Raw genomic sequence first — 14034 nt, 5'->3', positions numbered from 1 at the left:
ATAATTAAACATTAATCACTTGTATTAAATATTGGATGGTCCAATCGGACAATTTGAAAAAATTAATTTTCATAATTTGTTAATATATGAACATTCAAAGTCTATGCATAAATTTGATAACATTTGGGTCTAGGCTTTTTTTTTCTCTGTTTCCATATTTGACTATCACTAAAAAAGTGAATTTTATTAACGGTTTGTTTGTTTCGGTTATATTAAACTAATAAAAAATATATATAATTTCTGTTAGATTATTTAATTAGTATAAGTGTTGATATTATTTTAACATTTGAGTTGAAATGTGTTAAAAGGTGTAAACAACTCAAACAGTAGTATGAAATGTCTTTTGACACATCAATTTTTATTTAACTCAACTGTCTTTGGCGGATTATATCTATTCATTTTTAAAATTTGGGAATCATACTATACAACATCAAATATTAAGAGATAAACGAATTTTAATTCTATGATGAAATTTAAAGAAAAAATCATATTTAATGTTTAAAATTCGCATACCCTACCTCAAGGTTCCTTTGCCTATGATATACTTAATTATTACCACAGAGTGAAAATCCTTATATATTTTTTTCTTAAATCTATATTATTGTGAATATAAAAAGAACAATAGTTGAATTTAAGGACTTGAAGAACACATAAATGAATAAGTATCCAAAATAAAATAAAATAAAATAAAATGCCCAAACCACATCTAAACACAAACAATGTTTAACTTTAACTAAGAGAAGTATAAAGGTAGGGATTTGGTGGTTTTGAAACATCAATAATGCCTTCCAACATTAACAAAACCTTTTTCATTGTTGGCCTAAGAGAGGGATCTTCATGAATGCACCATAGAGCAACCATGACAAATTTTTCAAAACTCTTAATGTTATTAATAGCTTCAACATCATTTTCTAGAAGAATGTCTAGTCTTCTAGTCTTGTAGCAGTCATATGCCCAATCTGTCAATATCCCTTTTTCTTCATCAATAATCTCCTTTTCCACATTCCTCCTGCAACAAATTATCTCTAATAACAACACACCAAAACTATAAGTGTCAACCTTAGTAGTGATTGGTGAACTTCTAAACCAATCTGGTGCAACATACCCTTTTGTTCCTCTAATTGCAGTTTCAGTATGGCTTTGATTGATCAATAACAACTTTGCTAATCCAAAATCTGAAATTCTGGCATTACATTGGTCATCTAGAAGTATATTTTGTGGCTTTATGTCACAGTGGATGATTTGGGTGCAACATTCCTCATGCAAGTAAACAAGACCTCTAGCAATCCCTGAGGCAATGTCAAATCGTTGTCTCCAATTTGCTTTCAATGGTGTGAAAAGGAAGCTTGCTAAAGTTCCATTGCTCATAAACTCATACACCAAGATTCTGTGTTGTCCTTCATTGCAATATCCAAGTAGACGAACCAGATTCCTATGATGAGTTTGACCTATTACATTAACTTCAGTTTGAAATTCCTTGTTATTATCTTCAAACAACTTGTCTAATTTCTTAACAGCCACACTTGTTATGTCTATTGTTCCTTTGTAGACAATGCTAAAAGATCCCCTTCCCAATTCTTCACTAAAGTTTCTTGTTGCTTCTACAAGTTCCTTGAAGGTGAAGTTACGCAAGTTTTTCTCAACAACACCATCGTTGGTTCTACCCCTTTTGATTTTCTTGCGGTTGTAGGAGAAACAAAAATACATTGCACCAACCAACATGAAAATGACAAACACGGAGAAGCCCAAAAGAACAGATATCACAATGATCAAGGTATCATGATCTTTGTTCATCTTTTGCTTCGGTAAAGGAGTTAAAAGCTCATCATTTTTCATCAATTTCATGATAGAAGTGACATTTACTTCTTTACCACTTATCCCATTTATGAGTGGTAGCTTCATTTGCCGACAAGAACTTCCACTAAAAGTAACCAACACACATAAGCAATCTTGTAAACAAGATTTTGTACACTCTTCTAGAGTATAAGGACTTACCGTTTTATAATCAGATTTTTGCCAATCAGTGTTTTGCAACTCTTCCATGATGTAATCATCTTGTGAATTCATGTGACCACCTCCTTCACAATTGACTTCGAAATTTGGTATACAACCACCATACATGTTATTTGAATCAATTAGAGAATATCTCTCTGGACAGTTACACATGGGTCTCTGGTCATCTTTCAGGTTGCATATGCTATTAAACCCACAAACTCCTCCACCATCCATGATAGTAGAATTTAGACAAATATTTTCTGGTATTGTCTTTAAAGTGACCCACCTTTGTTCTTTGTTTGGATCTTTGGGATAATATGACACAGTCAAAACTCCATCAAAATTGAGTGTTGCTTTGTAGTAGACGTCATTAGAAGAGATAGTCTCGTTTGATGTGCTGACTTTAAACTTTTCCCCACTTTTCTTCAGTACATACAAGAAACCTGATTTATCAAACACAAATCTCATGCCAACATTTGTTTTGTTGTTTGCATCAGCAGTGCCAGTATTAAAGTAAGGAGCATTACTATAATTGCTAAGCAAATTTATAAGCTTAAGCACAAGATTCCCATCCTGTTGCATATAAAGTGTGAACCTTCCAGTTGAGAAGTTGAACTCTCCTTGCCGAGAAAAAAGTTCTCCACCTAACTCTAGTGCTTGAGTAGGAACCAATGTGTCAGTTGGATGAATGAAACTCTCCCATAATGAAACAAAATTTTGATCTAATAGTTGAAAATTTCCATCATCATTCATTTGACTAGTAAAAACTGGACCTGAGGTAAAATTTGATCTCCATAACTCTAAACCTTCTGGGGTTCTGAGTACTAGTCCTCGAGAAGCATTTAGTTCTAACTTTGATCCTATTGGAGCAAGGTTTTCTCCATTTGCATACCAAATGATGCTCCCATTTTGTATATGGTTGTACCATATAGCTAATAAGAAAAGCTTGTTAGGAAGTTGGTAGAAGCCAAATGCAAAATCCCCTGAAGAAGAAAGCCACTTAGATGTCCCATTACCAGCAATGAGTGAGTCACCAACCCTTTGACTACATTTATTACATAACATTAAAATTGATGAGAATCATATTTGAGAAAGAAAACAAATGTGCAAATTAGTTACAGATGTACAAGCAACATTTGTAAAAGAATTAAAATTCAAAATATATTAATTAAATTGTAATTTTTGGTGGTTGAATAATCCTTTGTAAAATTAATTTGTTTAACTTTTCAAAACTTTATTCAAGCAAAAAGAATATACTCACATATAAATACCATTGTCTTGCGAAAGTATCACAATTTTTTCTTTATTATTTTTTATTTTATTTAATTGGTGCAATTTGACCTTTCTAATAAAACTTGTGTTAATATAACTCCTTTCTTATAATTAACCAGAAAAAAACGGTTAATAAAATTCTACACAATTAACATCATTACATAAAATTAGAAAAAGGATAACATTGAGCTAATTTAAAAATAAAATGCAAGGATCAAATTAATTTCTTTTAATGGAGAAATATTTTCTAGATAAAAACCCAATTTAAAATAAAAAAATTCAAAAGCTAACATTTTCCCGTATTTAAAGAACTCAAGTCATTTGTTTGAAATTATAATTTAACTTCCATATAACTGAATTCTAATCTTATTTATTGCAAGTCCGGTCAGAAAATCAACAACATTTCCATTAAAAAGAAAATTCTAATCATAATAAAATCAGTCCTATACTACTGTAAAAATTATCTTTAAAACTATATTTTAAAGATAAAATAGATTTATAGACTTAATATTATAATTCTTTTTTCACATTATAGACTATATTCTAGCCACACACACACACATATATATATATTAGTCGAAATTCGTATATAAATACTCCGGAAGTTAAAATTCAGTATATAAATATATATCAGATGTCGAAATTTGATGTAAATATAATATTCTGAATATCCAAATTTTGTTATATAATTTTTTTTTATCAAATTTCGATATCTTCATTTTTAAGGGTATAGATTTCTGAGCGGGTCAAAGTTAAAAGAGTATTTTTGATATTTTTGAAAAATTTTGGGGTGCTGAAAAAATTGTTGGAGGTACAGGGGAGAAATAGCTAACAGTCAGATCACTTAAGATTTCAGAAGTTTAAATGATCTTAATTTATACTAAATTTTTGGGGAATGACTCTTCGAGAACAAGAGTCCTCGGAGTGTTGACCAGTTGGATTTGGTAAGATTCAAGCAAATCCATATGTCCAAGGTCATTTCTTCCAGCACCCTCTTTTCCCTTCCTGCACTCCCCTAACTTTTGCAATCCCTAATTTGCCCTTATGAAAATAAATTAAGATAGAGAAGAATGAAATAGTATTGCCCTCTATTAGAGATGGCAAATAAACCCGTCCCGTGGGTATTGTCCGAACTCGTCCCCGTTTTGACAGAGAATCTCCGCATTGACTGGATATGGGTATGGGTATGGGGAATCCCCGACTTTTTCAATTGGTTATGAGGATGGTTATGGGGATGTACATATCTCCGCCATAATACCCGTCCCCGCCATATCTCCGTCATCATTTAAATTATTAAAATATTCACAATTAATTAAGTAACACTATATATATATATATATATATATATATATATATTCAATTTTTTATTTCTTCTAATTATTTGGTTTGTCATGAAATTCATTTGTATCTCCAATATATTTTTCATCTTATCATAACATTTATGTAATTATGTTAAAATGATGTATGTCAATTAAAATTTTTTTATGTCTCATATTTGAATATTTCTATTATTTTTTAATATTTTTATTTATTGTATATTTTTCTTTCACATGAGTATGTTTAATACTCTCAATTGAAGTGTTTAATAGCATAAACCTTTTATTTACTAGGTAATATAAAAAAATACTTATTTTTATTAATTTTTCTTTCATTTGAAGACCTCTTTTGTTTCGCTAAAACAATTATTTCTCAACCATTGAGTATATATGTTTATATTTGAAAAGTGTTCTTAGATATCTAAGGTATTTTTCATCTTATCTTATCATACACTTAATTATACATTCGTTTTCCTTTGTGTAATTTCTTTCAATAATTTCTAAGACATCCATTTGTTAATTTTTTAATATTTTTATTTGTTGTTTATTTTCATCATGTAGAATACTATTTCAGTGTATTTTATCTAATTATTTTTTTATTTTCTAAGTCATTATATCAATCATATTATAATTTTTCACTATAATTGTATAAATAACTTTTATTTACTACAATATCAAAATTTAATGTAATTGTAATGAATATTTTTTTTATCATCATGCAACATATATTGGAGTTGAAAAGATACAATATCCATGTTAAAATATTTTTATTATGTTTATTATTTGTTATTTGCATCATTTTGATTAAGTGATGTATTATCTTTTTTATTAGGGTATAAAAAAATAGATTCATTAGAATTTAAAAAATGGAGGTAAACAAACATTTAAAATATATTTTAATTTGAATATTTGTTTTCCTTTAATTTTTTTAAAAATATTTTTAAATTTAATCAACTAGGTTTCATTAATGCTTGCAGTTTGCAAATTTAATAAATGTTTTAGTTCTCATGAAATTTTATTTGGTATTCCAATCTAAAATATAAACAATTATAATTTATTTCAAAGTATTTGATATCGAAGAAACAATTATCTCCTAATATTTAATATTTGATAATATTATATTTCCTTTACCGTAATTTTTTATTATTTTATAAAAATTAATTAAAATTTATATTGAAGTAGTAAGGAAACAAGTACGGGTATGGGTACGAGATTATACCCGTTACCCGGGGGAGATGGGGATGGGATAAAACGTTGATACTTGTTGGGTTTGGGTATAGGGATGAGGATGAATTTTTTTACGGGGATGGGTATGGGATAGTGAAACCCGTCTCCGCCCTGCCCCGTTGCCATCCCTACCCTCTATGATCATTCTTTTGATCTAAGAGATCAATGCATAAATTTTTTGAGCATTTCTTCCTACGACCCTATGACTTCAATCTGCACCCCGTGGTGAAATGACCACTTTGCCTTTATCTTATCCACTTCATCATCATGTTTTTTGTAAGGATGATATAGTTAGAGGAAGCGTGTATGGACCTAAAGATATCAAGTATAAGAGTTTGAGCAAGAATATGGATGAGCATGACAAACACTAAGAGTAGTAGACACTAGGTGCAATTTCACAGGGTTGACACCACCTGTAATTACATAAAGTGGGCAAAAATATGTATAGTGAAGACAAACCTAATTTAACTTCATATTGTTCATAAGGTAAAGTTTATGTCCACTTTGTTGGGAATAGTCCAAGTGTGAGTCAAAGTCCCACATTGGATAGAATAGACAAAGTTAAACATTATATAAAAATAAAGACCCATAACACCATTGCTTTAAGGTTTTGGTGTAAAACTGGTGTCAAATACCTTATATGTGTAAGACTAATGTCATATAACCATATGGAACCACAATCTCTCAATGACTATGACTATAACCATAACTAATGTTAAATATAACCCAACAGTGGTATCAGAGCCGATGGTTTGGAGTGACTGACCGCATAACCATAACCAAAAAGGGGCGATAAGGAAGAAGCAGTCCTAGACCTTAGGTCCAGACCAGATTTGAAAACTTTCGAGATGTGAATCATAGCCTAGTCGATTTTGTACCGAACAGCTAAAACTGATGTCATATTATACTTTCTAGAGAATCACCCTTCAGCCTTCGGATCTAAGTTTGAATTGGCTAGGGGGCATGAGTGGTAGTCAGTTGTCCTCTTTCCTTCCGATGAAGGGATCTTGCTCGCTTTTCTCTAAAGGGCTAGTCTTGGTTCTGTTAAGGGCCTAGTTCTGGACTTTCTTGACCAAGAAAGGTTGGAAGTAGATTGTGAATGCTGAAGTTGGCGCTCAATGGTGCTCTTTCTCGCCCTCTCTATAAGAGAGATGGGATCACCTAAGTCTTGTTATGGATTGATGGCTAAAGGAGTGTCTACCCTACTAGAGATGCTCCTTTTGTATAATAAGTCAGAATAGAAGAATTGAAGGGCTCATTCTTCATGGCTTCCAAGCTCCTGCCTTTCCACGAGCAAGTTGACTTAGTCTAGTTGACCAACAGTAGAGGAAGGGTATGCGTAAGGCAAGTGAATCAGAAGTAGTAGCAATAAGACCAAGGGCGCGCTTTAACTCAAGGGTACACTTTTATCCTTCCAGGATTTGTAGGAGTTTCCTTTCAAAGGCCTTTTAAGAACCTACTCTTGATCCACTGGATATGAATGCTAATCATTGATTCGAAAGTGCCACATTCCCCTCTCTACTACCTATTACCTATTCTCTTCCTTGCGTGGTATATCTTTACTAGGGGAATCAAGGCAAAAAATGGCTTTGGACATTTGATTATAGCACCAGCTCCTCGTCTTCATAGAATAGAATAAGGCATTAGACATGGGCAAGAGCCCTATAGCAGCAATCCTTGATTGAAGTGAAGGAAGAAAGACAAAAGCTCTAGTCCCATATCTTTCTGTTATGGAATTGGATAGTTACTCATATGAAAAGGGGATTCGATAACAGCCTAAGACAATAGGGTTTACGTACAGGCGCAACCCGTATGGATGTAACTTCCATTCCGCTAGTCTGCCCCGTAGTTCAAGCGTGAAAAAATAAGTGCCATTAACCTAACTTCTTTCGATTTCGAGCATCAGCACCGAATTCAATAGCAATAACAAGGGATTCTAACAGCCTTTTGTCCTACCTGTAAGACTCGTGGAAATTAATTAATTAAATAAATAATTAATTAATAAATGCGGCTAGCGGAAGCCTTTATGGCATTAAATTCTAATTTGTATGATGTGGAAAAGTACTAGCACAAGTGGCTGAGAGTACTTGATTGTGTGAGAAGACTTGGGTTTGAGTCCTATGTATGCCAATTATGTGTTATTTATTTGTTATTACCTTTTTATATATGTGATCATGTTGTGGGACAATATAATCCTTGAATTATATTAGTTAACAAGAAACATGAATTGGCTTAATTGTTTAGCATTGATTTTGTATTGGCATGGTTGTGGGTTCAAACCTTGGAAACCCCAAATTAAACTTTATTTTTGCTAAACTGAGTTTTGGCTTGAACATGAAAGGGTGGAGAAATCCCTAATTGAGTGGGCAGCCAAGGGAGGCTGGAAAAGCAGCCCATAAGTGACCATGAATGGAAATTATATGCCTTTTTAATTCTAATTTCGTTTTGTGTAATTAAGGGTAATTAACACACCATTAATTGAATTTTTGAGAGAGAAAGAGAGAGTTTGGTGGTTGATTTTCGTTCTGCACAATTGAGAGAGCGAGTTTAGAGCGATTTAGTATTAGGAGAGGGAGCACAGGAGCTAATTGAAGGGAGAACTTTGGGTAGCAAAGAAGAACCTTGGAATTTTCAAGCTTTTAGCAAGGAAACCAGGTTAGGGGAGTTTCTCACGTTGAATTTTATGTTTTTGGGATTGGATTGCATGATATACTTGGAATTGTATGAATGCCTTTTACTTCTGGTTGAATTTTTGTGCTTCTGGAAAATTTCCAGAAACCGCCTGGCGGGCTGATCATAGCCGCCAGGCGGCACATGCAATTGGTCTATTTTTTGGGTTCCTCAAAAGGAACTGCTTGGCGGCACATTCCCAGCCGCCAGGTGAAGCATGGTGTTTTACCCAATTCTAGGTTTCTGGATGAAGGGCCTAGCGGTATTGGTTGAACCGTCAGACGACGCAAGCCAAAATTGGTTCGTTTTTTGTGCTTTCTAGGTTCTGGGCTAATTAGGATTGAAGGGAAAGCTAGTTTTAATGGTTAATAGATGATTGGATGTCAAATTTCACTAAGTTTGAATAATTGAGGGCTATCGGTGAGAGCATAATGCGAATCACAATTTAGGGTTCACGAAATTCGGATTTTGGCTAGGAATCAATTGTATTGTGAATTGGATTACGAGTTACATGTTAAATTATATTAAGAACTGTTTAACGTGCGGGATTTGATGAATTTGGTTACTTGAAGGTGAGGATGAGATTTGGGTTTCTGGGCGCAGGAAAGCTTTGGTGATTTTCCAGAATTGTTACGCGCCGCCTAGCGGCACCATGATTGCCGCCAGGCGCTATATCAGAGTATTGGGTTCTTGTGTTTTGGTGTATATTGGAGATTGGGGAATTAATCTGCATCATATGGAGTAGAAATTTTGAGGAGTTTGGAATATATGGGGGATTTGCCAATGTTGGATAGGTGATACTAATATTATCTATGTCAATGAGGATAAATCTGCATCATATTGAAATATAGGAACTTGACGTTAACAATGGCAGTTGGACGACTATTAAGATCTTTGAGTTTAAGTGGGAATGAATGGGTAAGTGGAATTGGTTCCTTGAGCCTTCTTGGGGAAATACTTATTGGTATGAAAAGAAAATGGGACTATGGTGTGAGATAACAATAAATTTATGAATGTCATGGGGGGAGGGGGTAACTAGTGCATAAATTAATAAAATTTGTACACATTTGTGAGTGGTATACTTAGCCTTAAATTGCTAGCTAATCGATAAGTATATGAGGTGAAGTGATGAAAGTGACTATTTTGGAGATGCAGTATGAATGCCATAAGTGAAAACGTTTAGGTAAGGGTCTGAAGGACCTGAGGGAAAACCAACAGTGCGCAATCACTGGTATGTCGTCTGGCGGTGAGCTATGCTCTGCCAGGCGAAAGCGTCAAAGCAGAGAGGACTGGAAGCTCGTGGCGCCTAGCGGCAAGAATAGTTTCGCCAGGCGATAACTGCTCAACAGAGGGTCACTAGAACGAGAGCGTCTAGCGGTGAGGGTCTTCCCGCCAAGCGGGATCTGCAATAGTGAAGAAATCTAAGGCGCTACATGCCTAGCGGTACGTGTCCCCCGCCAGGCGATTTTGCTGTTGTAGCCTCAGTTTTTTGGATTTTCTACATGTGTGATCTACAAGGCTTTTGGTGATACTTCAAAGGTGAGATTGCTAGTGTTCCTTGAGTTGAGCTCGGAACGTATCCCTTGAGTTGAGCTCGGGATAGGAGTTAAGCATGTGGCATTCCTCGAGTTGAGCTCGGAATGACATCCCTCGAGTTGAGCTCGGGATGGCGGATGAACACGAGGAACCCTTGAGTTGAACTCGGGTTGGCGAGTGTTGCCGGTGTGAGTGTGCTGGTTGTGGCCAGTACAGATGGGTCCAAATAGATTGCCCTTCTCAGTAGTTGACTAACGAGTTTGATAGTCTTGGAACGTTGTGAACTAAGTTCGTATTTGGGAACTCCACCTGGCGTTACGAAATAGCAATGGTTTCCCGCACGTGCTCTATCGGTTGTGGCCGATAGGTATGACAGCAAGTCACCTTGGGGTAATCACTAAAAGATGTAGAACCCGATTCACATGGTGGTGGCCATGTGGTATGGAATTAACGAAACTTTTCCTAATGTGAATGATGTGATATATATATATATATATATATATATATATATATATATATATATATATATATATATATATATATATATATAGATAGATATAATTATATGCTTTATCTGTTAAGCTCACCCTATCTGCTTGTGTTTGGCGATGATCGTGTATGCGGTACACGTGAGTAGATGATGTTGTTGCAGGTGGTTCTGGTGAGGCTTAGTGCCGGAGCGGAGATAGCTTGGGAGTTTTGTATTATTTTGATTTGAACTATTTTGTAAACTCTTGTGAGAGGTTTTATTATTATGTTTAGTTTTATAAACTATGGATTGTGGATTTTAATTGGAAGTAATAAAATGTATTAAATTTCCCGCGTTTTTAGGAAATTAGGTATTATTAAATGCATTGTATTTGTTTATTTTATTTATTTTATTAAAAATTCGTAATATCCGGTCGGGATGTTACACTACCAGCAGCCTATTCTTTCACTTTCAAAGGCAAAGCTCGCATATTAGGAGTGGAATTCCCTAGTAATAAACTTTCCTAGAGAAGAAGGCGTTCACCAAGGAACTAGTTGGTAGGAGGGATAGTTGGCCGACTTTCAAGCCCATGTGACTGAGTCCGGAGATTTCTTTTTGTTTTCAGGGTGTACGAAGTGAAGGCTCGTTGAGACCTTACCTTAGGAAGACTTTATAGGCACAGTACTAGGGACCGAACTCTCATTTCCTTGCTTAACTTAAGGCCCTTCGCCTATTGATGCTTTAGTGCATCACTTATGTATTTAGCTGAACAGGGTAAACATCTTCTTTAAGCTTCCATCATTGGGATGCCAAACTATAGGTTAAGCTCCTAGGATCGATGAAAGCTTTTATTTGAGGGTTGATAAGGATTTCAATTTCCCCTATAAGAGGATCCCTTGTGTGCTATGTCTACGAGTCTCTCAAATACAAGAAAATTACATCTCTCGTTGATGTGAGACTTCCAACAATAAATAAGTATAGACGTTATAATGGAACAAATGTTATTTCTTGTTTGTTGAGGGGTGATGAATTGGAGGTGAGAGGTTCTTATTAAAATGAAGGAAAATTATATTTTAACTCTCTTTTTTGACTTTAATCGTTTACTTTCTGACTTGGTTTAGTGTGGACCATTGATTTTTTTAAAGAAAAAGATAGTGATATATTAATCAATGATTCACATTAAATCATGTTATAAAGTAAATGATGAAAGTCAAAAAATAAAATAGGAGTCACATAATGATTATCCTAAAATAATCATTGATTAGGTTTTAAGAGTACCAGAGGAAGTGGAAATGGGTGATTTAACCTTACCTAGCATTGGTAGACTTAGGACAGAAGACAATGTTGTAGTATGCAGGATTGGAACAGTTGAAGGGCCTGACTGGGTTAATGGAGGCTTGCGGACATGCCGTCTCGAATATCTCGCACGAGGAATCGCTCCCATCGCAAGGGTTCTCACAACCCACCACTTCCTCATTTCTCGTTACCTTTAGCTCCGTTGGACACACTGCGTTCAAATCCACCCCGCAACCCGTGCTCTCACACTTCCCGCCAGAACCACTCACGGGATCAACAATCACCGGCACGTTGAACCCTTGCAACAAGCTCACGTAATAAAACTCAGACCCGTTCACTCCGTCTAAGTTAAACTCCACCACCGTCTCCGGCGCTGACCCTTCTTTGTTACACGTTAGATTGCCGGAGTTGCAGTCGCCGGTAGCGCAAGAAAAATTTCCGGTAACTGAGTCGGTGGTGCAGTGTGTGCGGGCCCAGATTCGACCCTGCCAATTCTCGGGTACGCCGACGCTGGAATTTTCGCCGCTGGCCAAAACGAACCCCGTTCTATTGCTCAAAGCTGGCCACACCGTGTAGTTGCATTGGTTGATCAAAGTCATTATTCTGGCGGAATCGATCCCTGTAAATTAAGTAATGCTGTTAGAATCGGGTAACACCTTCAAGATTATGCAGACGTTAAAATTAAATGTAATTCTTAGAAAAACTTAGATCGAACCTGATAAATGAATGGTTAAGGATACCAAAAGTGAGAAGAACCATGTTGTTGAGTGAACCATGTTGAGAATGAATAAGGAAATTGTGATGAAGCGAAGATTAAGGGCCAATTATGTAAAGAGTGTGGCTTTTCTCTGAATTAATAACGTGTACGTGATGACTAAAATGCTGTCCGAGACTTTCTTTTCTTCTTGGCTGCAATGTTATTACTTATAATTTTACTTGTTACATTGTTCAATGACTTGTAACATGGGGTTAACTTCCAATTTTTTGAAAATTTGAAAATATTTTAAAATCAAAATGTTTTACTGGTAAACTTTGAAATGATTATTTATTATATAAGAAGTTCAATTAGGGTTAAGTTCAATGCAAAATTTGTAAAAGGTTTGTTTCCTTCTATTACGGGTTTGAATCTTGACTACAAAATAAAGATTGATTTCTTGTACAATACTACAAAAGTGTTTCATTCATTAGGTGAATATTGAAATATATGATTTGATTTATTTAATTAAGTAAATTTGAAATGTTGACATTGGATATCATAACGTTGATTGTATAGTCTTGCATCTCTGTAATAGAGACTTGTGTGCTCTTGAAAGTCATTGTGGTCTACTAGCTCACGTTCTCAATCCAAAATTTACGTTACCTTTATTTTATATTCCATATCAATATTTCAACACATAAGTATCATATGTTCTCAAAGTACCTTTTCTCGATGAAAAAAAAATAACAATATTTGTTTCCTAATTATCACCATAATTATGACCAATAAATTATAGTAGTAATAAATGTTTCCTTATATTTTGTATCAATTTTAAAATACTCATGTTGCGATGAAGTAATGGTTGTTGTGATGTTGAACAGTGTGAAGCTTGGGTTATATGGGTGACTTTTGGTGGTTCTAGTGAAAACCTGTTGAGGTAGGATTTTGAAGGGAATATCAAAGGGAAGGTTCTGGGTACATCAGGAGAAGAACCGGTGATATTTTAGTACATAGTGGAATTGTTCAATGTTATAGTTTGGGTATTTTGCATTTATCTCATTTATTTACGTACTAAATCGTATTTTGAAAAGTTTATTCAACTTTTATTTTACTTTTTTCAGGTTCATACTCAAGATAGTATTGTAAAGTAAATGAAGGAATGACTGATTCTAGAAACCTCTGGATTTTAAAATTCAAATGTTGTAATATTTTATCTTTTAGTCTTTGTATATATCATACTCACTTTTAACATTTAGTTTTAATGCTTATAATTATTTATTTGAACTCATTTTATTTAATTATTATGTATATTACATATTCTGCAATAGTTATATTTGTGATATAAAGAGACTTAGTCACATTCTAAAAGTTATAATTAATGTGACATAATTTAATAATATACGAAGAAAACATAAGAATTTACATGAATAATCGTAATTTTAAAGCTTTCAATCTAAATGTATATTTATATTCTAAATTAATTTAAAAATATTTTCAAAAGTGTTATAATGTCTAATATTTATTTTTTGACATCACATTATAAAAGTGTTCTTAAA

At 34.2% G+C, this 14034-nt stretch overlaps 1 protein-coding gene across 1 annotated transcript; it reads right to left on the bottom strand.

Moving 5' to 3' along the window:
• Window positions 1–641: 641 nt before the first annotated feature.
• LOC114187521 (G-type lectin S-receptor-like serine/threonine-protein kinase LECRK3) lies at window positions 642–12656 on the bottom strand. The gene is made up of 3 exons (XM_028075788.1): window positions 12497–12656; window positions 11797–12400; window positions 642–3040 (listed from the first exon to the last, which is right to left on the bottom strand). Exons 1-3 carry the CDS (start codon window positions 12555–12557, stop codon window positions 730–732), a joined length of 2976 nt encoding a protein of 991 aa, XP_027931589.1. The 5' UTR covers window positions 12558–12656; the 3' UTR covers window positions 642–729.
• Window positions 12657–14034: the final 1378 nt, after the last annotated feature.

Source organism: Vigna unguiculata, chromosome 6 (assembly GCF_004118075.2).
Source record: "Vigna unguiculata cultivar IT97K-499-35 chromosome 6, ASM411807v1, whole genome shotgun sequence".
Lineage (NCBI taxonomy): Eukaryota > Viridiplantae > Streptophyta > Magnoliopsida > Fabales > Fabaceae > Vigna > Vigna unguiculata.
This window is presented reverse-complemented; position numbering and strand designations above follow the sequence as displayed.

Bases quoted from the DNA above. Each gene is read 5' to 3' on its own strand.
- LOC114187521 (XM_028075788.1), bottom strand. From the start codon at position 12,557: ATGGTTCACTCAACAACATGGTTCTTCTCACTTTTGGTATCCTTAACC. The intron at 12,401-12,496 runs GTTCGATCTAAG...CTTAATTTACAG, and splicing joins CTTAACCATTCATTTATCAG to GGATCGATTCCGCCAGAATA. The intron at 3,041-11,796 runs GTAAGGTTAAAT...TAATAAATGTAG, and splicing joins CCTAAGTCTACCAATGCTAG to TCAAAGGGTTGGTGACTCAC.